At 43.2% G+C, this 26,878-nt stretch overlaps 1 protein-coding gene across 1 annotated transcript; it reads right to left on the bottom strand.

The window, feature by feature from the left end:
• Positions 1 to 3,902: 3,902 nt before the first annotated feature.
• On the bottom strand, positions 3,903 to 25,591 carry LOC139405593 (anoctamin-10-like). Its single transcript, XM_071148005.1, has 13 exons — positions 25,432 to 25,591; positions 24,128 to 24,287; positions 23,294 to 23,491; positions 22,860 to 22,994; positions 21,144 to 21,263; positions 20,358 to 20,927; positions 20,057 to 20,112; positions 19,879 to 19,953; positions 15,426 to 15,608; positions 14,797 to 14,988; positions 14,445 to 14,573; positions 4,416 to 4,532; positions 3,903 to 3,971 (listed from the first exon to the last, which is right to left on the bottom strand). The coding sequence occupies exons 2-13, from the start codon at positions 24,264 to 24,266 to the stop codon at positions 3,903 to 3,905; spliced, it is 1,983 nt and encodes a 660-aa protein (XP_071004106.1). The 5' UTR covers positions 24,267 to 24,287; positions 25,432 to 25,591.
• Between the last annotated feature and the right edge of the window lie 1,287 nt (positions 25,592 to 26,878).

Here is a 26,878-nt window from a genome sequence, read left to right as displayed (position 1 = left end):
GTTAATGAAATACAAATAGTAGAGAGAAATAGTCCTATAATTCCTATTATAACTACAACCTAAAACTTCTTACCTGGGAATATTGAAGACTCATGTTAAAAGGAACCACCAGCTTTCATATGTTCTCATGTTCTGAGCAAGGAACTTAAACGTTAGCTTTTTTACATAGCACATATTGCACTTTTACTTTCTTCTCCAACACTTTGTTTTTGCATTTTTTAAACCAAATTGAACATGTTTCATTATTTATTTGAGACGAAATTGATTTTATTGATGTATTATATTAAGTTAAAATAAGTGTTCATTCAGTATTGTTGTAATTGTCATTATTACAAATATATTACAAATAATTAAAAATAATTAATTAATTAATTAAAAAATATATATTTTTTAAATCGGCTGATTAATTGGTATCAACCATAAATCGGTCAACCTCTACTCTGTATAGTACAGTATCTGTCTCTGTGGCCTTCTCTCCAGTGGGTCACAGTCACCTCTGGCAGTGGTGGCTAGTGCTGGTGGACAGCCAGCGACTAAGGTGTTGATAGGGGGTTTCCACCGGTGAGGCACCTGCTCTGATCACGACTACATTCCTCCTGTGCCAAAGGAAGGAAGGGATTTTCCCCAGGACATTGGCTGCTCCCTTCAGTGATAGATACACTTAGCTAGTTTTACAGTATGTATGTATGTATGTATGTATGTATGTATGTATGTATGTATCTCTATGGCTTCCCTCCCCTTGCTGAAGCAGTGGAAAATGCTGGATTTTAGCCCATGCACCTGCTCTGATCAGTTCCCCCTGTGCCAGAGGAAGGAAAGGGTTTTCCCCAGGCCACAAAGCCCATTGGCTGGCAAGACCGCTTATTCGCCTCCGCCTGCTGAAGCGGTGGAAAATGTTGGATTGACTAGGCCAGATGCAGACAGACACAGGAAGATGGCCGTCCCTCCGTCCTCCTCTCACAACTGACCCCGGACAGAACTCCAGTGGAATAAAGGCTTTCTTTCCATCAGCTCTACTCCTAATAAAACTCCAGTGGAATCAAGGCTTTCTTTCTGTCAGCTCTACTCCTAATAAAACTCCAGTGGAATCAAGGCTTTCTTTCTGTCAGCTCTACTCCTAATAAAACTCCAGTGGAATCAAGGCTTTATTTCCATTAGCTCTACTCCTAATAAAACTCCAGTGGAATCAAGGCTTTCTTTCCATCAGCTCTACTCCTAATAAAACTCCAGTGGAATCAAGGCTTTCTTTCTGTCAGCTCTACTCCTAATAAAACTCCAGTGGAATCAAGGCTTTCTTTCCATCAGCTCTACTCCTAATAAAACTCCAGTGGAATCAAGGCTTTCTTTCCATCAGCTCTACTCCTAATAAAACTCCAGTGGAATCAAGGCTTTCTTTCCGTCATCAGTAGACATTGCAGTACAAGGTGATGCATGATGACATATCCAGTGGAAGGCTGTGGTTCTGACTGATTACCTGACATGATACAACACCTTGGGGTTGACTGAAAGGTCCATCAACTCCTGTCACTCAAAGACTCAATGCCTGCCCTGGCCTGCCGACTGCCCCCCACCCTGTCTGGCTGGCCGACTACCCGCCCGCCCTGTCTGGCTGGCCGACTGCCCGCCCGCCCTGCCGACTGCCCGCCCGCCCTGCCGACTGCCCGCCCGCCCGGCCGACTGCCCGCCCGCCCGGCCGAATGCCCGCCCGGCCGGCCGAATGCCCGCCCTGCCGAATGCCCGCCCTGCCGAATGCCCGCCTGCCCGACCGCCTGCCTGCCCGACCGACCGACTTGCTGACTCACTGCCTGCCTGGCTGGCTGGCTGGGATCATTAGTGATATAGAGAAAAGGCCAAAGGTGGAGTGAATTAATTTCATCAAGAATGTTAAACCTGATGAAGCAAAGGCCAAGTCAAACTTGAGAATATCTGTAATGATTAGGAATCAAGATGGACAGCCACAAGATGATATGAATTGGGTTTTGATGGTGGGATGAGGAGAAGGACAGTGCTAGAGGGAGATTAAAATGAATGACTTATGAGGAAGAGTTATTAAGACAAACGGCAAGACATTCAATAGCCATGGTAGCAGGGGCACTACTCATGTGCCTGGGACTGGCTTGAAAACACAAGGCAGTAACCAAGTACCATCACAACACATACCATACACAAACCTCACCACAAGACCAACTTGGGCAAGACACGTAGACATTATTAAGTAGCTTATCCTTCTCTATTCACAGGATTAATATCAGGCATTAGGTATTAAAGGAGAAGCTTTCAATTCAAACCATAACCAGACAAACTCACAACCTGCATAGCAGAGTTCAGTCAGACGACCCAAAGCAACTTACCGCCCATGGGCCTGGCTCTGCACAAACAAACCAAGAAATCAACCAATCTGCTTAAATTCAACATTCAGCTGGACAAGAACAAGAAGCATCAGAAATACCACCAATCAATGTGATGTATTTCATGGCCCGCCCTTCTTTCTGCAGTGCTGAGAGAAATGATAGCTAGCTAAGACATGCTAGTTTATTGCTGAAGCACTCAGCCTTAATCCAGTAAATGACTGCAGTGCCAAGCTGAGGCAAGCTACTGCTCAACAGCATACTCATATCAATACCATTAACCTAACTCCTGTCATTTATCTTTACCGAAGTGCTCTGGGACATGTATTGAGGGACTGAATACATTACATGAAGCTGTTATGGAGAGAGATATGGGTCTGTATTATGGTGTTATGGAGAGATATGGGTCTGCATTATTCTGTTATGGAGAGAGATATGGGTCTGCATTATTCTGTTATTGAGAGAGATATGGGTCTGCATTATGGTGTTATGGAGAGAAATATGGGTCTGCATTCTATTATGGAGAGAGAGATGGGTCTGCATTATGGTGTTATGGAGAGAAATATGGGTCTGCGTTATTCTGTTATGGAGAGAGATGGGTCTGCATTATGGTGTTATGGAGAGAAATATGGGTCTGCATTATTCTGTTATGGAGAGAAATATGGGTCTGCATTATTCTGTTATGGAGAGAAATATGGGTATGCCTTAATGTATTATGGAGAGAGATATGGGTCTGCATTATTCTGTTATGGAGAGAGATGGGTCTGCATTATGGTGTTATGGAGAGAGATATGGGTCTGCATTAATGTATTGTGGAGAGAGAGATGGGTCTGCATTATTCTGTTATGGAGAGAGATGGGTCTGCATTATGGTGTTATGGAGAGAGATATGGGTCTGCATTATTCTGTTATGGAGAGAGATGGGTCTGCATTATGGTGTTATGGAGAGAGAGATGGGTCTGCATTATGGTGTTATGGAGAGAGATATGGGTCTGCATTATTCTGTTATGGAGAGAGATGGGTCTGCATTATGGTGTTATGGAGAGAGATGGGTCTGCATTATGGTGTTATGGAGAGAGATATGGGTCTGCATTATTCTGTTATGGAGAGAGATGGGTCTGCATTATTCTGTTATGGAGAGAGATATGGGTCTGCATTATTCTGTTATGGAGAGAAATATGGGTCTGCATTATTCTGTTATGGAGAGAAATATGGGTCTGCATTATTCTGTTATGGAGAGAGATGGGTCTGCATTATTCTGTTATGGAGAGAGATGGGTCTGCATTATTCTGTTATGGAGAGAGATATGGGTCTGCATTATTCTGTTATGGAGAGAAATATGGGTCTGCATTAATATGGGTCTGCATTATTCTGTTTATGGGTCTGCATTATTGCTGTTATGGAGAGAAATAGAGAGAATATGGGTCTGCATCATTCTGTTATGGAGAGAAATATGGGTCTGCAAAATAATTCTGCAAAATAATCTGTTGTTTTGTCCTTAATTATACACGGTATGTAAGCCGTTTATAGACAGGTTCTTTCTGGTGCTGGAAAATCAGATGATGGTGTCCTCTGTGTGAGTGTGTGTGACCTGCTTCTGAGCTACATGCAAGGTGATAAACATCTGCCAAAATAGCAGAGCCTCATTAACACATTACAATATTGCACACGCACACACAGTTTGTTAGTTAGCTGCAGCGTGAACAACCTTCTACATGGATCATTAAACCATCAGACCTAGATGATAAACCTGATGGGTGTCTCAGAGAGAGTCACGTCAGCCGTACACCTCATATACCCAGCTTATCCACCCAGAAGTCTGTGGCTTTCCTTCATCTAGGGTTACTTTATACATGTTATTCACCTTGAAGTCCCTTCATGTTATTTTTGGGAACTTCATAGTTGTTTGGTTTATACACACCCCCAAAAAAGTTGAGTTTAAGGTTGAGTGATGGTACCTGCTTTTTTTCACCTTAGACTCAAGTTAGGTCAAACCACTCTGTATGTCATGCTAGTGTTATTCAACACACCATACAGTTGAGGGGTTCAGTCAGTCAGTCAAACTTACCCTTTTCTTCAGAGCCTCCAGGGACTCAAACTCCAGACGTGACAGTTTGATCTGGATGTGTTTGGGGACGTCTGGGATCACAAAGGTCAGGATGAACTTGGAGGCCAAGAGGAAGTGCTGCAACCACAACAGCAGACAGAGGAACAACAGGGAAGTATGGGGAGACTTTAGGACATGTAACAGGAAAAGTAGACATGTATGATGATGTTATATTGTACTGAGAAACTATATTTCTCTATTATCCTAGAATTCAGAAACATATATAGTTGATATAGTTGATATCATTAATAGTTTTAAACTGATTGAACAGATGCAACGTGAAACATCACAACACAATCTAAACTGCTCTGAGACAAACAAACACCATCACCGACCGGTGTCCAATCATTGACATTACAAAACTAGACAATCATTGGTGTCAGGTGTGATATCCCTCTAAACAGCTGGTTAATGTTCCTATCTAGCTGGTCTTCTTTCATCTGTATATGCTGGATGGAACTTGTGAATTTTGTATTGTAATTTATAGTCTACTGTAATTTAAACATGTACATGATACTGCAACAACATTTCCCCAACGGGACAACAACGTCAGTCAAGTTAACCAGAACATTCCCTGTTCTTTCAGAACTAGCTCCATTCCTTCTCAGAGCGAGGCTAACAACAAGCAGCTGACCTGACCCACACAGTCTGAAAACAGTCCTGTTGTCACATGAAACCTGCAGATCAGGTCAATGTATGAGCCAATCCATTGTCTCGTGTTTTCACGTGAAACCTGCTGATCATGTATGAGCCAATCCATTGTCTCGTGTTTTCACGTGAAACCTGCGTCAGGTAAAAGTACGAACGAACCCGTACAACGATAAACACGCCAAACCATAGAATAATGATTTTTATTTTTTATTTATCCGTTATTTTACCGGATATAATGCTGAAAGGGTTACCCTTTAAGAGATCACGCCTCTTAACTAAAGACCACATAATCAACGAATGTCTTGAAATACTGTAAGCAAAACAGGAGACTACAGGCTGACAAACATGCAGTAAGACCCTGCTGATTATTCTGTGTGAGAGTTAAGAAGCTGAAGACCCTTCTGGACCCTAACTCTTTAAATCAGCCCCTAAGCAGTTCACTGGAGCTCAATATTAAACTGTAATGGTAAAGACAGGCAAGAGGGCTTTGCTGAAAATACAATCCCAATCTCTCAAAAGGAAGAGAGAAGAGAGTGCTGTGAATACAGAAAGAGGCCCCCCAGTACAACACTGGCCCACCCTCCTCCCTCTGAGGTGATTGGAGGAGACAGATGAACAGCAGACAAAGGGGAAGTGGGGTGAGGAGGACGACTCTTGTGGCAAAGAGCACACCTGTTATCTTCACAGCCCCTCTGAGGTGAGGTGAGGTAAGATAAGGTGTGAGAGAGAGAGGTAGCAACCTGACCAATATCCAACACATACATCATTTTTTTCTCAATACATTTTTTACGGCCGAGAGAAGTGTACTTCGAACTGCATGACCAGAAAGCAGCTTTATTACTCTGAATCGATGCCAACACACCGCTATGCAAAGCAGGTCTGTCATTGCTGGAGAATTGCCAGCTGCCACAACACGCTGTACCTCATCAGTATGTGCCAGCCAAAATTCCATCGGATTCAGCCACCGCTTTCATCGCAGTAAAAGGCTTCATACATGTTAGGCCTGACAGATGTTGTCGACTGAAAACTTCCTAACACTGTTATTACATGCTGTTTTCTCCTATGAAAAGTGTTCTTCAGATAGGTGGTTTGGGCTAGAAGGATGGGGAGGTGTGTGTGGCGCTCCCTCTCTCTCAGTCCTTCAGCCGTACACTACTTTATTACAGACAATTGTGTATCCCAATTGGCAACATAATACCTTTATAGCACACTACTTCTGACCAGGGCCTCTCAGGGGTAGTGCACAATGTAAGGAAAAGGGGGCCATTTGGGATGCAGAAAATGTGAGCTAAGTAGTAGAATTTACAGTAGAGCGAATGTAAAAGGGCGAAGGGAGTCCAGTCTGTCTGGCCTCAACGCTGACTGAGGTTGTTACACTGATTGAAATGCAACATTAAAAACACCACAGCCTTTTAGCTGATTGGTACTTGACAATAGGAGTTTATGGGCATTTAGAGAGATAGGGTTGGCTTGGCACACGTTGGAAAACCAAAGAACACTAACAAATGCAAATGTTAGTTGAAAGGGGTACATTTCATCTTGAGGCCCTGACTCAATATCAAACTACTTCTCTATGATGCTCTAAACAGTGCAGAAGTGTGAATTGAGACAGTACCTGTAAGTGCTAGCATGGCAATCTGTGGCCTTTTGTACCACAATCCCCTCTGCTCAGTATTCACCCCATGTAGCTGGGGCCAGAACTGCACTGCCTTGTTCATTTAGCAAATTAGCATTTCAATCCACCTTGATTCCAACTGATCGGGAGTCATTTTTTACAATTTATTCTGTGAAGCGGCACGAACAGAATTTCTTAATCTAACTTTTCACGTCGGGGGTTTGTGAATAGATCTCGTCTGAAAGGCGGCCATTGGTGGCTTGCCATAAACACTTCGACATGTTGCGGAGACATGCATGGTTCTGCAGTAACCCTTGGGACAGCCAACTGCAGTGACAATGAGCCTCATGGAGCACCGTGCAGTCACACAATGTGACAGGCCAGAGTCTGGCAGCAGACTGTGTGTTCTATAAGGATATGAGACTAATGCAGAAAGAGGTGGCACGTCTCCCACATGAGAATGAATGATTACATCAAGATGATTCATACCAAGTTACTTCAGCTCGATCCAATTTCCGTTTATTGATCTCTCGAGGCAGGTACTGTTTCCTCTACTGTTCCTCGATGTTCCCCGAGGTCGGTGTGAGACCTGTTCCTCTGGGCCCTGGTCAAAAGTAATGCTCTATATAGGGAACATGGTGCTATTTGGGATTGCACCCAAGGCATTGATGGGCAGAGGAGACAGGGAGGGTTGTGGAGAGGTCTCCAGGCCTGCAGAGATTATTCAGTACAGCAGGCAGGTAGCTTCAATAAGACTAGACTGGAGTCATATATAGTAGAAGAATAGCATTGAACAGGACTACAAAGGGCTGTAAATAGAGTTGCCAGTCAGCAGGGGGGCACAGCTTCACACAGAGCTGATGCACACTACATTAATACACAGGTTCAGTCCCAAATGGCACCCTATTCCATATATAGTGTACTACTTTTGACCTGTGACCTATGGGCCCTGGTCAAAAGTAGTGCACTAAATAGGGAATATGGTGGGATTCAGGGCACAGTATCTGAGTCAATGCACAGATATGACTAGAGCTAGCACTAGACTGATCGTGCTCTACAGAACAGAAAAGGAGACCACAACCATGGTGACAGAATCAGACATTCAGTTACTGGGTACAAAGGGTTCTGGACTTCAACAACACACACCACAGACTACATCACAGTGGCTTCAGAGGATAATAGCCGATTTCCCTTTGGCAAAGCAAACCGTGAGGGAGAAAGATAGACAGCGTTGTTAGGAGCCAAACAAATAAAGCCAGCTGCATTATACAAGGCAGTGTTATCATATTTTAGCATTATAAAGGACCAAGACAAGAAGGGACGGCTAAGGAACGGTCTATTTTGTTGTTGTCATTTAGCAGATGCTCTTATCCAGAGCGACTTACGGGAGCAATTAAGGTTAAGTGCCTTGCTCAAGGGCACCGACAGATTTTTCACCTAGTTGGCTAGGGGATTCGAACCAGCAACCTTTTGGTTACCTCCCTATACATTCTGACATCTCTTGACTCTGTCATAGTACTAAACACGTCCTAATAACCATCTTTAAGGGCCGCCCACACCTATGACGATGACTACAACAAAAACTATCAAGATACAAATCTAAAATTATCATTCTAGTTAATGTCCTAGGTGTGGACGGCCCTTAACACTGCAGCCCACTTTATTTACAGTGCGAGTTCAATTTCAGTTCATCCCCATGAAAAGAATAGCCCCTCTCCCACTTCCCATACCTACAGTAGATATATGCCCCCGTTCATTGTCACTCATGTTGTGAAATACCAACCATATGGGGTTTTGCGGCACGATTTCAGAGGCACAATTCAGATATCGTCAGCACACTAGTGTTATGGATCTGTGACACCCTCCTACTATTCTGGCTGTTACACCAATGACACAGTAAGAGTGGTTAATAAGACCATACACAGTCTGCAGTAGAGTTGGGCTGCATACACTCCCATTATGTCCCATCTTAAGAAGTCGTCTACACCTGCATCCTTGATCGTCAGCAGGCTAAACGGACATCTTCACTTCACCTCTGCAGTAGCGGTGTGCCAGCCCAGCTTCTGTGTCCAGACAGAGGTACTTACTACTCCACCATACATCACAACTCCCCTTCCTCTCTCCTCTGTGTCAACCTTTATTTGAGATAAATCACCAGGACAGACAGAGCAAACCGAGTGACTGACTGACCGTCCTCTCCTCTCCCAGACATCCTCTATGCATCCCCCAGACAGGTCATTAGTATTTCATCCTGGGTTGTGAATTACAGGACAAACCTCTGTTAGAGTTGTCACTGGATGTTCTGTTTCTGTCCACACACACACACACACACACACACACACACACACACACACACACACACACACACACACACACACACACACACACACACACACACACACACACACACACACACACACACACACACACACACACACACACACACACACACACACACACGTTAGCAGGTAATAGCCGGCTTTCGGGATAACATTTTTTGAAAAGCCAACAAATAAAATTGGAAAGGCCAATTTTACATTTTTCAGCCAAATGTTCTGGTCTGTTGCATAAGATTCATTGCTTTTTAACATTTTTTTTCTATTGTCCCAAAACTGTCCCAGGGTCTGTTTGGGCTATTTTGTTTCTCGACAAGCTGACCAATAGAATAGGTCAATTCTTTTTACTATGGGGGATAGTAGATTGACATAGGTGGCGAGCCCATAATGCTAGGGGAAGCTAAGCTTACCCTAAGTAAATTGAAATAAATTGCCAAAATGATATTGCCTAATTAGCCTACAATACAGAAATAAAATCATTCAAAATAGGCAACTAAATCATGATTTAGCCACAGAGGACCATTAGCTTCCCCTAGTCTAGTTGTTTTAAATCTCATTGACTACAAGTCGGAAGGAAAGACAGCTCGCGCAATTTAGGCTGTGCACGTTGCAAATATCAAATAGATGATTGTTGGAGGTACAACTGTCAAGGAAAAGTAGAAGACCAGCAAGCCGTATCGCAATAATTATAAATTAAATTGTGGGGAAACATAGTTTGGAAAGCAAATGGCTATTGCTGTAAAGAGACGACAATGAAAATACTCAAATCTGTCTTTTAGTTGAGTAATGTCTGCAGTTTTCGGTTTGGCTATTTGTTTCAAGAGTATTAGTCTATAAATAAATCTCTTTGCCAAAATTCGTCATCTCTCCCATGTCTTATTCGACTAGTAGTTGTTCTGAAATGTTTATTGCTTGACTACATTTTACTCCCTTGTCTGTAATATAACACACATGAATTATTAATTTTGGTTGCCTATCCTGTTTGTTCTGTAGAAGGTATTTGACTGTTGTGAGCCACAGAAAGTATTTGACTATAGCCACAAAATTAAGGAAATTAGAAAGGGGGGGTGGGGGATTTCGGCCAGAAAATACACTTGAAACAAATAGCCAAACCGAAAACTGTAGATATTACTAGTGCCTAAAGCTGACAAATTAAAACAGTAGAAAATATCCTGATTAAAATGTTGGTTCTTTCAATCACATGAATCTCTACTCCGCCTGTCTGCCTCTCTTTCTGTCTGTCTTGACTTAGGCTATTGCTAGTGAAGTGCAACATTGTATCAAATCATCAACTGGGTCTGGCCAAAAGCTGTTGATAGGGAACTTGCAACACTGTATCAACTAGCCTATTCCAGCCCCTTGAAGTTTCTGTGCCAGTGAACTCCGGACAGACAGCGGTGTTTTTAATGACGTTTCCACTAGCTATATGGGATCATCAGATCATGATATTTCTCTTTTTCACACCAACGCTTGGTGATTATCGAGGCCGGGAGTGTTGGAAAGATTTTTCAAATTCTGAGGAACTATCTTTCACAATGGATGTTAAAAAAACAAACAGACTTCGTTGACAAATAGAGGCGAAGAAAACATGACTGAGGAGCTCAGCTTATTATTTAAGAACTTGAAACTCACGTCCCACCTATGCATATACTAGTGATTTTGCTGTTGGTCAGTCATCTTGTTGGCTGAGAAAAAGATAATGTGGACAGTTATTCTAACGTATTCAAAGTGGTAAGGACGCACGTCATTGCATCCTCCACCTGCATGTTCTGTTAAAATGAATTATCATCATCTAAAATGTGATTTCTGTCATTCTGAGCACTGTGGGCAGACACCCTAATCATATTGGACCAGTACATTCCTCAAATGTCTGTTAATTAAATGAAAATGCTATAGGTCAAATGTCTGGCACCACATTTTCACAACGGAAACCCTGACACACACACAGAGAGAGAGCTTAGGTAACATTTTCTAAAAATGTGTCACTGTTTGATAGCGATAAATACATTTACATATTTAAATCAAACAGCAAAGTAAAAGCCACACTAGATGCAGTGTTCAGGGATTAAGTTGGTACACAGGACACATCCCAAATGTCACCCTATTCCCTACATAGTGCACTACTTTTTGACCAGAGCACTATGGGCCCTTGCCAAACCTAGTGCACTAGCTACTGTATATAGGGATTAGATTGGTTGGTACAGGGAATGCCAACTGTCAGTGCCCAGGGTCTGGGGCATGGCAAACCTGCTGCTGGATTCTAATCTGATTATCTGAAAAACACCGTAAAATGGGGTTGGCTCTCTGACTCCCTGCCTTTTTAACCCTCATGGAGAAAGTGACAACAAAGACTACTGATGTGTTTTACTAGCATAAATAGTATAGGCTATATCTGGGAATAGGATGGAAGGTAAAATATAAATTTTTCATCCCGATTTCTCCTTTTTCCGTTGAATGTTTATTCCATCTAATTTTTAATAAGTATAGTCAGTCTGTGCTTTGGTCAATGGATAATGCATGAAAGGTTAAGTTAACATGAACTATAACTCTATTACATAATCTGTGCAAATGTACAAACACATTCAACTTGACAATGACAACAGCATTTTAGTGTGTGCAAACTTGGTGTAATAATAATAATCTTTGCATGTAGGCTAATCATTACATCTAGGAATGTTCCATCAATCCAATGTCTAGTGACCGCTTATACTGGGATCAGTGCATCAGAGACAGAGGTTGGAGAGAATGCCTGGCCTGGATGCCCTGACTGCCAAGGCATCATCAAGTGTTTAAATTACTCCTGATCCTTAGCCTTCTCTTCTCTCTCCCCTCCTTCCGACCGTCTCTGTGTCCGTGGCTCGGCTACCCTGTTGCCTGGTTACTGCTCTGTGAAGTATGCCATGCTGTACAGTAATTACCCAGGTATCACCTGCTTAACAATGAGCCCTGTCCCAGCCAATCACAGACAGGACAGAGGAATAACAGCTAGCCAGGAGAGCGAGAGAGACAGAGCCGAAAGGCCCTCGTAACATTTTGCATTGACTAGACTGAGTCCATGGCCTTTAAAACACAAACTTATGCAAGATAGGCTAACTTCCATACATGTGATCTATCAATGCGCCATTATATGGTTGTGAAGAAATCAAATTCCACAAGATACATTTTTTTCATTTGATGCTACAGATGTTTTTTAAATGGGGGGGGGGGGGGGGGGGGCGTCAGTATTTTCCACACTCTCCTCCTATATGATCTGGTGGTCTGGTCCCACAACATAAGTCACTGCACTATAGTACTGTCTGCACCTCAAAGGTGAAATGAGGTATTGTACAGCAGCAACATATCACTCTGTGTCGTAGAGCTGGATGGACTCAGAAAGACCTGTTCTCTGTATCTTAGAGCAGGACTGACATCCCTGACAGAAGGCACTAGAGGCCCTAATAGCCTTATCCTGCTCTGCTTCCTGTAACTGGCTTGGTTATTATGTCAGCATTCTAAATGGTACACTATTTCCCTATAGTGCACTACATTTTACCATGTCCCATAGGGGAGAATATGGAATAGGGTGCCATTTGGGATGCAGGCTATATGTGCGCAACATTGACTGCCTCTGTAGCACTACTCATAGAATAGAATCTAGATATTCATAGAATATAATCTAGATATTCATAGAATATAATCTAGATATTCATAGAATAGAATCTAGATATTTATAGCCTCTGCCACAGTGTATCATGTGGATCAGTGATTCATGAATATTTCTCAAATCGTTTCTGGCAGATATTTTGCGGTGATTAAGTATTGACAACGTTCAATGAATACATAAACAAACAATGCATCCAGAAAAGGATCAGTGTGTGTGTACCCTGTCCCTGCATGCTGAATAGCAGGGCTGGTTCTGCTGCTCCAGTCTGTAATGGACTGAATCATCTGGCAGGGAGACGCCAACCCACAGATCTACAGGAAATGTGCTGCTTGGCAGCAGTGTGAAACGTGCCTGGATGTACAATAAGCTAGTGAGGTAGGTTCATCTCTCTCAGCTACTACCCTCATTTCTCCTTCTCTCGCAACCTTGTGCTCTCTCCTATTTCTCTCTTGTTTTCTTTATCCCTCCCTCACGATCCCTCTCTCTTTTTCATGCGCAGACAACCAAACAGTAATTCAGTGTGATAACCCCCGTGCTGTAGATTTGTGTGACATCACATGTTCTACAGAGTGAGGTGGATTGCAGAGACAGAGCGAGAGAGAAAATAGAAAGAAAATAAACTCTGATCCACCCTGCTCTCTGTAGCAGCTCACCTCTGTGCCAACTTCAGCCTGAGCTACTGAGGTTAGAGGTCACGGCATTATATTACCACACAGCATCAAGGCCTGAGCAGCCAAGCACAGAGCCCAGGCACAGAGTATACAGGCCACACACGCTCTTCATTCTCACAGGGTGGTCAGGGCAACTCCCTGGGCGCTGGAGACATACAGTATGTGCAGGAGGAGGTGTGTTGTATTTACTGCTGCCTATCTGGATGGCCATGATTCTGTCTGTATTGCTGCTGGTCTGTATTAGCTGGTGCAAAGACAGGAAATCAATAAATGCACAAATCTGAAGTGTTTGAACCGCAGTAAAGGGATTGTCATACACAGTTAGTATTAAGATAACTGGTTTACTTGCTCTGCAGCTGTTCTGTAGACAAATGCAAAAACTATTTTCAACCAAACATTAACCCATGACCTCGTTTCAAATCCATAAAAATACAATGTTGTTTAGCATATAGATAAAACACACTAGAATGGCCTCTAAGGACTAATAAAATAAGTGTATTCTATTCTAATGAACTACCTCTCCTCTGCTTCAGGCCCCCCCTCTGCTCTTTTTTGTCTTAGTTATTTTAAGCATTTTCTCTCGAGGGCTGGAGGTGCATGCGGAGGATGTTGCACAACGAGCTCCTCCAATTGTGATCCTAACAAACGTGGACTGACTGGAGTTATTCTGGGTCTGGAAGATCTAACAGTGCATCTTCCACACATATCTCCCCCACTAACACAGGTCCTATCTATTGGCCTACCCTCTGTACGCTTACCTGCTTACAGCTGCACTCAAAGACACAGTGGAGGAGACGAGACAAGACCTACACTACAGCCAGGACATAAACACCCTGTCATCATCATCTTTACACACGCTACCAAAGCAGCAAGGATGGAGCTCTCATTCTATGACTCTCTGGCATCATCTGCTGGCCAGCCTGCTTCAAATCTATTTAGGCGCAAGAAGCACCAAAACAGACACAATCTTGGAAATAAGTTGAATTCTATTTTAAAATGAGTAGGAAAAATGATTGCATACATGTCTAGTCAGATTGTGTGTGAAGAGTGAGAGGTGTGAAAATGGTACAGTACCTCGAAGCCCACCACCCACATTATGAGCTGTGTCTCTGACTCCGGGAAATAGGACTTGACTTGGGGGGACATGCCAATCAAGGCACAGTTGGTCACCACGGCGATCACACTCATGGCCTCAAAGGCAAGCTGGAAGAAAAGAAAACACAGGAACTTTCCCCCTCTGACTGGTCTCCCTTTCCTTCCTATCCACCACAGTTCAAAACAATCATCACAGTTCGACATGAACCTTTTTATCCTTGAAAACGTTATCTCCTTTAATTATCAAATAAAGTCCATCAAACCAACCAACCACACTAAATGTACTATAGAGAACTAAACAGAGTAGAAAGAGCTATTAGGTCAGCCTTACCTGCCACACCCCTATATTGGCTGCAGGCTCAGAGAAGGGTCTTTTGAACACCTTGCACATCTTGAAGGCATCCGAGTAGACCTCTGTGACGTTGTTGAGCACCACCAGCACCGCGGCCAGAGGGTAGACACAGGAGAACAGACTGACATAGCCAAACAGCAGGAACAGCTCCAGGTAGTCATCAAATGTTCCCTTAATAGAACACAACAGAGTTTATACAGATTCATGAGGTTAGACGAGAGCATTACAATACCCACTTCAGCCACTGGACTCTTCATCTATGTCTTTGTCTAAACACTGCAGTAACATTTCACTTGATGGGGGTATTCTGTGTATAAGGCAAGCATAACAGCATAACCAATCAAGACAGTGGTTAAGAGCGTTGGGCCAGAAACCGAAAGGTTGCTGGTTCGAATCCCCAATCCGACTAGGTGAAAAATCTGTCGATGTGCCCTTGAGCAAGGAATGAACCCTAATTGCTCCTGTAAGTCGCTCTGGATGAGAGCGTCTGCTAAATGACTCAAATGTATTGTAAAGATACTGCAACGCACATGAAGGTATCATTCACATTCATCACAACCTTCCTAGTTACACATTCATTCCCCCGTAACTTGAGTCCAGCAACTCACCAGGTAGGTGCTCATGTCTGCCTCCAGCTTGACCTGCTCAGAGAGGGGCAGCTCCTTGTCTTCCATGGTTTTTATCATCCTCTTATGGGCCTTCTTGTTCCTCCTCCTCTGGAGCCAGTAGGGCAGGAAGGCCTCCATGATCTGGTTCAGGATCTGAGACGTTATCAGCAGCGTGGCCAGACTCTGAAAGGAAATAAAAGAGGATATTGATAGTAGATAGTAGTAGCAGCAGTAGTATGAGTAGTAGCAGTAGTAACAGTAGTAGTAGCAGTAGTATGAGTAGTAGCAGTAGTAACAGTAGTAGTAGCAGTAGTATGAGTAGTAGCAGTAGTAACAGTAGTAGTAGCAGTAGTATGAGTAGTAGCAGTAGTAACAGTAGTAGTAGCAGTAGTATGAGTAGTAGCAGTAGTAACAGTAATAGTAGCAGTAGTATGAGTAGTAGCAGTAGTAATAGTAGTAGTAGTAATAGTAGTAGTAGCAGTAGTAACAATAGTAGCAGCAGTAGTATGAGTAGTAGCAGTAGTAACAATAGTAGTAGCAGTAGTATGAGTAGCAGCAGTAGTAACAGTAGTAGTAGCAGTAGTAATAGTAGTAGTAGCAGTAGTAACAATAGTAGCAGCAGTAGTATGAGTAGTAGCAGTAGTAACAATAGTAGTAGCAGTAGTATGAGTAGCAGCAGCAGTATGAGTAGCAGCAGCAGTATGAGTAGCAGCAGCAGTATGAGTGGCAGCTGTAGTATGAGTGGCAGCTGTAGTATGAGTGGCAGCTGTAGTATGAGTGGCAGCAGTAGTAACAGTAGTAGTAGTAGTAGTAGTAGCAGTAGTAGTATGAGTAGTGGCAGTAGTAACAGTAGTAGTAGCAGTAGTAGCAGTAGTATGAGTAGCAGCAATAGTAGCAGCAGTAGTATGAGTAGTAGCAGTAGTAACAGTAGTAGTAGCAGTAGTATGAGTAGTAGCAGTAGTAACAGTAGTAGTAGCAGTAGTATGAGTAGTAGCAGTAGTAACAGTAGTAGTAGCAGTAGTATGAGTAGTAGCAGTAGTAACAGTAGTAGTAGCAGTAGTATGAGTAGCAGCAGTAGTAATAGTAGTAGTAGTAGTAATAGTAGTAGTAGCAGTAGTAACAATAGTAGCAGCAGTAGTATGAGTAGTAGCAGTAGTAACAATAGTAGTAGCAGTAGTATGAGTAGCAGCAGCAGTATGAGTAGCAGCAGCAGTATGAGTGGCAGCTGTAGTATGAGTGGCAGCTGTAGTATGAGTGGCAGCAGTAGTAACAGTAGTAGTAGTAGTAGTAGCAGTAGTATGAGTAGCAGCAATAGTAGCAGCAGTAGTATGAGTAGCAGCAGTAGTATGAGTAGTAGCAGAAGTATGAGTAGCAGCAGTAGTAGCAGTAGTATGAGTGGCAGCTGTAGTATGAGTGGCAGCTGTAGCAGCAGTAGTATGAGTAGCAGCAGTAGGTGCAGTAGTAGGAGCAGTAGTATGAGTAGCAGCAGTAGGATGAGTAGTAGCAGTAGTTTCAGCAGCAGTATTAATAGCAGCAGTAGTAGTATCTGTAGTAGCAGCAGTAGTAGTATCTGTAGTAGCAGTAGTATGAGTAGCAGCAGTAGTAGTATCTGTAGTAGCAGCAGTAGTAGCAGCAGCATTAGTAGTAGATGTAGTAGCAGAAGCAGTAGATGTAGCAGCAGCATTGGTAGCAGCAGCAGTATGAGTAGCAGCAGTAGTATGAGGAGCAGCAGTAGTATGAGTAGCAGCAGTAGTAGTATGAGTAGTAGCAGCAGCAGCAGCTGTAGTAGCAGCAGCAGCATGAGTAGCAGCAGCAGTATGAGGAGCAGCAGCAGTATGAGGAGCAGCAGCAGTATGAGTAGCAGCTGCAGTAGATGTAGCAGCAGCATTGGTAGCAGCAGCAGTATGAGTAGCCGCAGTAGTATGAGGAGCAGCAGTAGTATGAGTAGCAGCAGTAGTAGTATGAGTAGTAGCAGCAGCAGCAGCTGTAGTAGCAGCAGCAGCATGAGTAGCAGCAGCAGTATGAGGAGCAGCAGCAGCAGCATGAGGAGCAGCAGCAGTATGAGGAGCAGCGGCAGTATGAGGAGCAGCGGCAGTATGAGGAGCAGCGGCAGTATGAGGAGCAGCGGCAGTATGAGGAGCAGCGGCAGTATGAGGAGCAGCGGCAGTATGAGGAGCAGCGGCAGTATGAGTAGCAGCGGCAGTATGAGTAGCAGCAGCAGTATGAGTAGCAGCAGCAGTATGAGGAGTAGCAGCAGTAGTAGTATCTGTAGTAGCAGCAGCAGCATTAGTAGCAGCAGCAGTATTAGTAGCAGCAGCAGTAGCACCAATAGTAGCAGCAGGATAAGTAGTAGCAGCAGTAGCACCAGTAGTAGTAGTAGTAGTAGTAGCAGCAGTAGCACCAGTAGTAGTAGTAGTAGTAGTAGCAGCAGCAGCAGTAGTAGCAGCAGCAGGATAAGTAGTAGCAGCAGCAGTAGTAGTAGTAGCAGCAGCAGTAGTAGTAGTAGTAGCAGTAGCAGCAGCAGTAGTAGTAGTAGCAGCAGCAGCAGTAGCACCAGTAGTAGTAGTAGTAGTAGCAGCAGCAGCAGCAGTAGTAGTAGTAGTAGCACCAGTAGTAGTAGTAGTAGTAGTAGCAGTAGTAGCAGCAGCATTAGTACCAATAGCAGTAGTTGCAGCAGCAGGATAAGTAGTAGCAGCAGCATTAGTAGCAGCATTAGTAGCAGTAGCACCAATAGCAGTAGTTGCAGTAGCAGGATAAGTAGTAGCAGCAGCATTAGTAGCAGCATTAGTAGCAGTAGCACCAATAGCAGTAGTTGCAGTAGCAGGATAAGTAGTAGCAGCAGCATTAGTAGCAGTAGCACCAATAGCAGTAGTTGCAGCAGCAGGATAAGTAGTAGTAGCAGCAGCAGCAGCAGTTGTAGCAGGATAAGTAACAGCAGCAGCAGGATAAGTAGTAGTAGCAGCAGTAGCACCAATAGTAGTAGTTGCAGCAGCAGGATAAGTAGTATTAGCAGCAGCAGCAGCAGTTGTAGCAGGATAAGTAACAGCAGCAGCAGGATAAGTAGAAGCAACAGCAGAAATAGTAGCAGCAGTAGTAGTTTCTTTCTCTTGAGCCCTAGGACCATGCCTCAGGACTACCTGGCATGATGACTCCTTGCTGTCCCCAGACCACCTGCTCCTGTGGCTATGGAACCCTGACTTGTTCACCGGACGTGCTACCTGTCCCAGACCTGCTGTTTTCAACTCTCTAGAGACAGCAGGAGCAGTAGAGATACTCTGAAGGATCGGCTATGAAAAGCCAACTGACATTTACTCCTGAAGTGCTGACCTGTTGCACCCTCGAAAACCACTGTAATTATTGACCCTGCTGGTCATTTATGAACATTTGAACATCTTGGCCATCTTGTGTTATAATCTCCACCCGGCACAGCCAGAAGAGGACTGGCCACCCCTCATAGCCTAGATCCTCTCTAGGTTTCTTCCTAGGTTTTGGCCTTTCTAGGGAGTTTTTCCTAGCCACTGTGCTTCTACACCTGCATTGCTTGCTGTTTGGGGTTTTAGGCTTTTAGGGTTTTAGGCTGGGTTTCTGTACAGCACTTTGTGACATCAGCTGATATAAGAAGGGCTTTATAAATACATTTGATTGATTGATAGCAGAAGAAGCAGAAGCAGCAGCAACAGAAGTAGCAGCACCAGCAACAGAAGAAGCAGCAGTAGTAGCAGCAGTAAACAACTCTGGTTGCATCCCAAATGGTACACTTTTCCATTTACAATGCACTACTTTACACCAGGGCTCTAGGGCTGTGGTTAAAAGTAGTGCACTATATAGGGAATAGGGTGCTATTTAGACAGAAAATGAATAACACAATAACAGCATTGGGGATATTGCTAGTAGTGAGAGCCTTATATATATCTATCGTTGTCTCTGTTGCTAGTGCCTCTAGCCATCCATGTCTGGAATGATGGATCACTTGAATCGGAACATTAAGGCCAAAGGCTAGTAGTGACCAATGATGTGTATAAACTCTGGATTGCTGATGCTATGCTATGGCTCTCCCCAGTGGGAGCAGTCCTCTATAGGAATGAATGGAATTCTACAGTATTGAAATTCAATAGGACAGAATTACATGTATTTAAGATGTTTTGTTGTAGTAGTAGTAGTAGTAGTAGTAGAGACAGTAACAATAGAACTATATATATATACACTAAGATTGTTTTTATATCTTTGTTTTGTTTTATGTTTTGCTAACATAGAATATAAAATGATGCATTTGTGTCCGTAATAGAATACACATGTCAAAAACAAATGTAGACATTAACACATGCATTTCTATAGCTTCCAAAATCTTGTTTACAATGAAGGAGGGTTACCAAGATGGCTGCGCGGTGGCTTCAATACAGCGCCCCCTGTTAGTCATCCAGGGTATATATACACATCATTGGTAGTGACCCACCTGTCTGAGAAGCACCATATCCTGCATCACAAAGGCAATGTAGAATAGGGAGGCAAAACAGTTGAAGAAGTTGAACTGGGGAGAGAAGATGACAAGTAAACTGTTAACAAAAGGATTTTCAAAATCAATGGAAACTTGAAATGATCATGGAAACAAACCAATTTCATGTATGACTCACCACCAGTACTTTAAGGACCAGGTGATTTTGAAATGTTGACTCAAGCCTGTGGTTTTCTAAAGCAAAAATAACATTGACTTCATAAACAGTGTGTCTTCTATCAAGTCAACAACTCTCCCTACAGTCAGCAAAAGAACAAGAGGAACACAGGAAACACCACTGTAGCATTAAGACAATGTATTTTTAGCCTCAATGATGTGTGTTCTGTTGTTTTCTGCATTGTTAAAACAACAGTGTATGTATTATAAAATATGAGCTAAAATGCATTCATCCACCCACCCACCCATCCAATCCCACTCACCCCAGCCAGTGAGGAACTCTGCAGCATAGCGGTATATGAGGTTCATGATCTCTATAACCACAGCGTAGATAATACTAGGGATAAAAAGTAGCAGTCCTGTCCAGAAGGTAGGCTCCTCATCATGGATCATCAAGGCCCAGCCCTCCATGTCAAAGTAGATCATCATGACGTACAGAGACAGGTAGAGGCACAGCAGCACAAAGGGAACAGACACCAGGTAGATCCTCAGCTGACGCTTGGCATTTGAGTAGAGTGGCTCCGCCCGCCCCGTGACGGGATTGACGCCCAAGACGCCGTGGAAGCCCGGCCTCGGCTCCTCGAAGGCTTTCTTCCTGCTCAGGGTGCCCCAGCCGTACGCCAGCGAAGCGCTGAGGCGCTTCCACAACTCCAGGATCACCGTGCACCACACCAGGTTGAAGCCGGCGAACACCGTGAACTTGTCGTAGTCCTCCCAGTCGAAGAGGTAGTATGGTATCCCTATGAGGGCCATGGGGATCAGGGCCAAGGTGAAATACTCCAGGAAACCAAAGTAGAGTGCCATACCCTCACCAAAGTAGTGCCTGATGTCATCTGGATGGACCATGGGGAATCATGGGGAGGATTTAGTCACAAACAAGCTATTAGAAGGTTCTTAGAATGTTCCATGTCTTGTACATGGTGATAGCCTAATCATTGTATATACTCCAGTGAAGTTCATATTGAAAGAGATGGATAACACTAAGATAATACTGTGTAGCCTTAGGATTCAAAGGGCAAAATGATCAAGCCATGGCAACTGTAACTTACCAAGAGGCTGGAAGGACAACTTGATCTTTTTGAACCAGGAAAAGGAAAGCCTTTTGAGTTCCTCCTTCTCATGCAGAGGGAAAACTTGGACAAGGATCCCCTTTGATTGCATTCTGCGTACTGAGATTACATTAAAAACAGAAGAGTCAGTCCATTCACACCCCCCCACCCCCAGTCTCCTGACGCTATTTGTCATGTGATTCTAGCCATCTTTATTAGATAAACATAACGAAACTTGAACTAGTGGCCCACGCCAGTGTTTCCCCAACTCCAGTACCTCCAACAGAACATGTTGTTACAGCCTCAGACAAACTCACCTGGTTCAACTCATTGAGGGCTTGATGATTAGTTGAGGAGTTGAATCAGGTGTGTTTGTCTGGGACTACAATAACAAATGTGTACTGTTGGGGGTACTGGAGGACCAGGGTTTTCAAAGGCCTATGCTCTTTTGGTGAGAGATAATTACCTTGTTAAGTTGCTGAAGTGCTAAAAATGACTGAGAACATTGGCTACTTGAGAGCAATGAAAACAGTTGAGTTTGAACTGTTAACTTTCCTCATAATGAGAGAAAGCTTAGTTTTCTAAAACAATAGCATACAGACCCACATATTTACTAGTATATTTGTATAAAAATAAAAAGCTTTAATTTCATGTCATTTCTTGACTAAATTATTTCCAAAACGTTGCATTATTTTTCTAAACAATTGGTTAAGCTGAATAGCAGTCTATCTGCTCAGCAAGAGCATTGACTCCTTATCTGGTGTTTGAATAATCCACTGACATTTGCATATTTATTGTCCTTATTGCTGACTCTGATGGGGAGACAATGTGAGGATTATGTATGTTATGTTTCAAATATGGAATTGGCTTCAGACCTGGGTTCAAATAGTATTGGTTTTCATGTGTGCTGAACTTGACTGAGACATACAGAAGATCTATACACCTGACTGACATCAGCATGATGGAAAAGGAACGGGGATTCGTTGGGCCAGGTGATGTTTTTACACTTCTCAATTGTCCAGTATTGGTGATTGCATCCCCACTGGAGCTGCTTCTTGTCTTTAGCTGATAGGAGTGGAACCCAGTGTGGTTGTCTGCTGCAATAGCCTATCCGTGACAAGGACCGACGAGTTGTGCGTTCCGAGATGACGTTCTGTGCCGTTATTTGCCTGTTTGTGGCCCGCCTGTTAGCTTGTACGATTCTTGCTATTCTCCTTCGACCTCTCATCAACGAGCCGTTTCTGCCCAACAGGATGTTTTTTGTTTGTCGTACCATTCTCGGTAAACCCTTGACACTGTCATGCATGAAAATATACTGGAACCGGCACGCCTGGCACCGACCATCATACCACGCTCAGTCGCTTTGCCCATTCTAACGTTCAATCGATCAGTAACTGAATGCCTCGCTGCCTGTCTGCCTACTTTATATAGCAAGCCACGGCCACATGACTCACTGTCTGTAGGAGCGCACTATTTTGGTGAACGGAGTGGTGTACCTAATAAACTTCCCACAGTGTTAATGGCTATGAGCTTCCCTAGCACAATAGAACCAATGGAATAGTCACAAAAGTCCAAACCCTGCCCATCTGGCATTCCAATCCAGGCAGCAGGCTCAGAGTATTTGAAAGAAAATGTATACTATTTGAACCCAGGTTTGATGACTGTGCACCCAGTGTTTCAGTGTGGCTGAGGTCATAGGGTCAGTGGTGTACTTACTGACTGACTTCCCTGGATACAGTTTCATCTTCGGATATCCAGGCACGTGGGCCTCATCCTTGGCCCTCAGGTTGTCCAGTTCATGTTTTATGATGTATTGACACTCTGCCATGCTCAGAAAACCATCCCCATCACCTGTAGTATAGAGACACAGACAATTAACACAATTAGTCACTTTACAATACAATAACGTGCTCTTACACTAGTGTAGTAATGATGTTTATTTAAACAACACGCTGTATTTACATATCAATCTAATTATTGTGTTGTATTGTAATTGTATAGTAATATAGTTGTAATAATATAATACAGAACATTTAAAATACTATTCATCATCTACAGTACATTCACAGTTTACTATGTATGCATCACTAATGGCACCCTATGCGATAAGGAATAGGGAGCCATTTGTGACGTACTGTACCCTAGATTACCTTGGAACTCTTTGAAGTTGTGCTTGTTGGCATACGTGAAGCCTCTCATGGAGCCGTCGTTGAACTCCTTGAAGAGGCCCACGTCCTCAGCTCCGTATAGGAGCCTTTGCCAGGAGGCCCCCACCACATACACATTGGGGTTGTCCTTCTCCGTGCCCTGAGCTCCTGGAGTCAGCTGCTCCACCAGCAGCTCAGCCCCTAACACAGCAGAGGAATCAGGACAGGTATGAAGGCATCAATAGACTAGGTGTTCATCCCAAATTACACCCTATTCCCTTTATAGTGCACTACTTTTGACCAGGGCTCAGGTCAAAAGTAGTGCACTATGTAGGGAATAGGGTGCCATTTTGGGACGTAGCCTAGGACAACCATATTGTATCAACAGAGCCAGACTGACTGGTTAATAGATACAGTAACTAAAAGGGACTTTCACACTATTGTACCGAACCGTGCTCTTTTCAGTATGTATTTCACGATATAAGTGATAAGGTCAGCCTGCTTTGTTTTCACATAGCTTATCGCAGGTGGCATCAGGGCCCGTATTCATAAAGGGAGTGCTGATCTAGGGTCAGTTTTGCTATTTAGATCATAATAATATTTTATAAACAGATCCTAGATCAGCACTCCTACTCTGAGACGCTTTGTGAAAACGGGCCCAGATATGTTATCGGATCAGTTTCGCTCACTTTCAGAGAGCACGATAGAGTGAAAGCCAAAAGAGAGGAAGCAGAGGCAATTTGAAAAGCGATGGAGAGAAGAATGTTTCAACTGTTGGGAAGCTTCAAATCTTTGTTCCCAATATACAGTAGGTAAGCTAAGCTCAATGTACTGTACCTCCATCTTGCTGCTTGTCTCTGACCCTGTTTAGTAACCATGCGATGGCTTCCTCTTTGGTTTCCGAAACCAACTCGATGACCACCAGAGGTGCAAATGTTGAGCCATCACTGTCATACACTGACAAGCTTTTTTGCATTTTCCCCTCTCCCTGTGAAGCCTGGGGAGAGACAAGATAGGAAACAAATGAATTAAACATGACTGCCTACAAGGACCAAAATGACAAGGCCAGAATAGCATTCTTCAGTTTTGAACATCCGAGTATCAGTGTACAGTGAAAATATGTTTTGCATAGCCTAAATACATAAACATTGGCTATTTAAATCTATAAAATAAAATAGCAGTTGTTGCACATACAAATGTTGCTCTAGGTAACCAAATTACTTATTGCTCCTCTTGCAAATGTGAGTTGCAGCACCTTCACCTGGCCTAAAACAATATATATATATTGTTATATATTATATATATTACCTAACAAGGTGTGGTATGTTCAGGGGTTCAGCCTTGAGGTGTTTTACTAGTCTGAGTACCAGTCTCTTTAGCTAACATTCCACTCCTTGCCACTCCTTGTCATTGCCAAAAAAAGCTGGCCTTTCAGCAATCTCAACGTTCAATAGAGAGAAATAGTAATGGCGTCTTTTTGTATGCACTAACTCCGCCATAGCTTACGGGAAAACGAATGAAGTTTTGTAGGTTTTTTGGGCTAAAGAGACTGGTCTGATTCAGACGGGTTGGGTTAAATGCAGAAGACACATTTCAGTTGACTGGATTCAGTTGCACAACTAACTAACTAACTAGGTATCCCCCTTTACCTTTCCCAGGCTAGCTTTTTACAGTCTGAAGTCGTTAACTTCTGAAGTTGCCTTCATATTCTAAAACGCCTTCTCTTCAAGTCATTCTTATGGCTTGGGTTCAGCCCAACTGATTGATGTCATTCGACTGTTTACTTTAGACGTTGAAACACAACGGCTTAAAAACAGATTTTCCATGTATTAAAGAGGTTAAAATGTAATTTGCTCCAAAATCTGATTCTGAATATCAGCTAAAGCTGGCTAGTGACAGTGACAGCTGAGTGTTTTGGTGTGAGAGAGGGCGGGGCATGAACCGCACGTTCGTTGCAGTATCGATGGGTGGCTATAAACACTGTTACAGGGTATACTCATGATTGCTTTACTCTGAAGAAATGTGTTGAGCTTTGACGTAACATTGTCACGTACAACTGGGGAAACATTTGACGCAAATCGGAAAAGTAGATACCGGTAGGCCTTTTACATCAACAAATCTCTATAAACAAGGCTACTCACCACGTGCTTCGTTCGCTGGCGCAATAAGGTCCACTTTTAAAGGTTGCCCGCAATGTCAAGTCGACAATAAATACCTATTTCGAATCTTCTATTGTCTTGAGAAATCAGAAGAGTTGCTTGACTTCTGCCTCTCCACGTCACTGGCACTGACAGGCAAGCGCCGCTGTAGACTTCAGCCCGCAGTTATCACACCCACCAACGTGCTTTGCTGTGTGTGTGTGTAGGCCTACATAGCATAGAGATAGTTAGAGGACGCAACATTGTATCTGTCCTATTATGGCGTCTGTGAGAGCATGGGCAGTGTAGTCACTTTTGTTCTTCTACTACTTCTATGAGATAGTAAATTAACTGAAAGGGTGCATACTGCCACCTGGAGTGTGTTGTTTGAAAAGGTACAAAGCCAAGGTTGGTGATTGAATGCCACCTGCAGTTATGGAATGTTTGCTCACAAATATAATTCATTGGCTGATCCCTCCTGATGATCTGGATGGAATTATGTGTTCATTCCTTAACCGATAAGTTAATGAATACTTCAAAATAGTGAAAGTCTTCAAATGCGCTGCCCATGCTTAGACCGGTTTTGGGGCACTAGAGTCCTGTATCTATCTCTATGGAACAACAATCACGACAAGAACACTTTCAATGGGGCTTCCTCATTTGAATAGGATTCTAACACGTTCTTCTAGCAGGACAGGCATACGGCATATGTCTTTATTATGAAAAAAAATACAGTAGTTATAATGCTGACAATATTATTTTAACCTGTTTTTAACTAGGAATGTCAATAAAGAACAAACTCTTATTTACAATGACGGCCTACCGGGGAACAGTGGGTTAACTGCCTTGTTCAGGGGCAGAACGACAGATGTTTACCTAGTCCGCTCAGGGATTCGACCTTTCGGTTACTGGTCCAACGCTCTAGTGGTTACCTGCCTTGTGGTTAGACTAAACCTCACCAGACAATCAGGTGAGGGTTATTATGATTATGGTCTTGCTCCCAGGATACAAGTATTGGTTCTAGTTAGTTTGGTTTGGCTAGTTTATTATTACTATTGAGGTTGTCATATAAAACACCGAATCCATAGCATTGTCTCTGATAAGAGCCTATCGAATACGACTACCAATTTTTGTGTAAATAATTGTATTTTACCATACCAGAGTTCATTTGTGGCGTGTGTGTGTATCTTCCGCAATATCACGTCCCACGGCGTCAGTAAAAAGAAGTCGCGTTCTTCTTCAGGGGTGTATTACTGAAACCGTTTACTTCAAACGGAAAACGTTTTGCAACGAAAACGAGACTTTATTGGTCAAGTTTATCAAAATTTGGGAGTTTATGTAGGTAGGTCCCTCCCCGTCTCGTTCGCTCAGAGGAAGAGACGAAGTGAGAAGTTTTAATCGTCCCAAAATCTGGCCACGAAAATAAACCAACTAAGTAAATCATTTTTGT

Source organism: Oncorhynchus clarkii, chromosome 3, assembly GCF_045791955.1.
Source record: "Oncorhynchus clarkii lewisi isolate Uvic-CL-2024 chromosome 3, UVic_Ocla_1.0, whole genome shotgun sequence".
In the NCBI taxonomy this organism is placed as follows: Eukaryota; Metazoa; Chordata; class Actinopteri; order Salmoniformes; family Salmonidae; genus Oncorhynchus; species Oncorhynchus clarkii.
The sequence above is the reverse complement of the archived record's forward strand: the minus strand, read 5'-3'. Positions and strand labels throughout refer to the sequence as shown.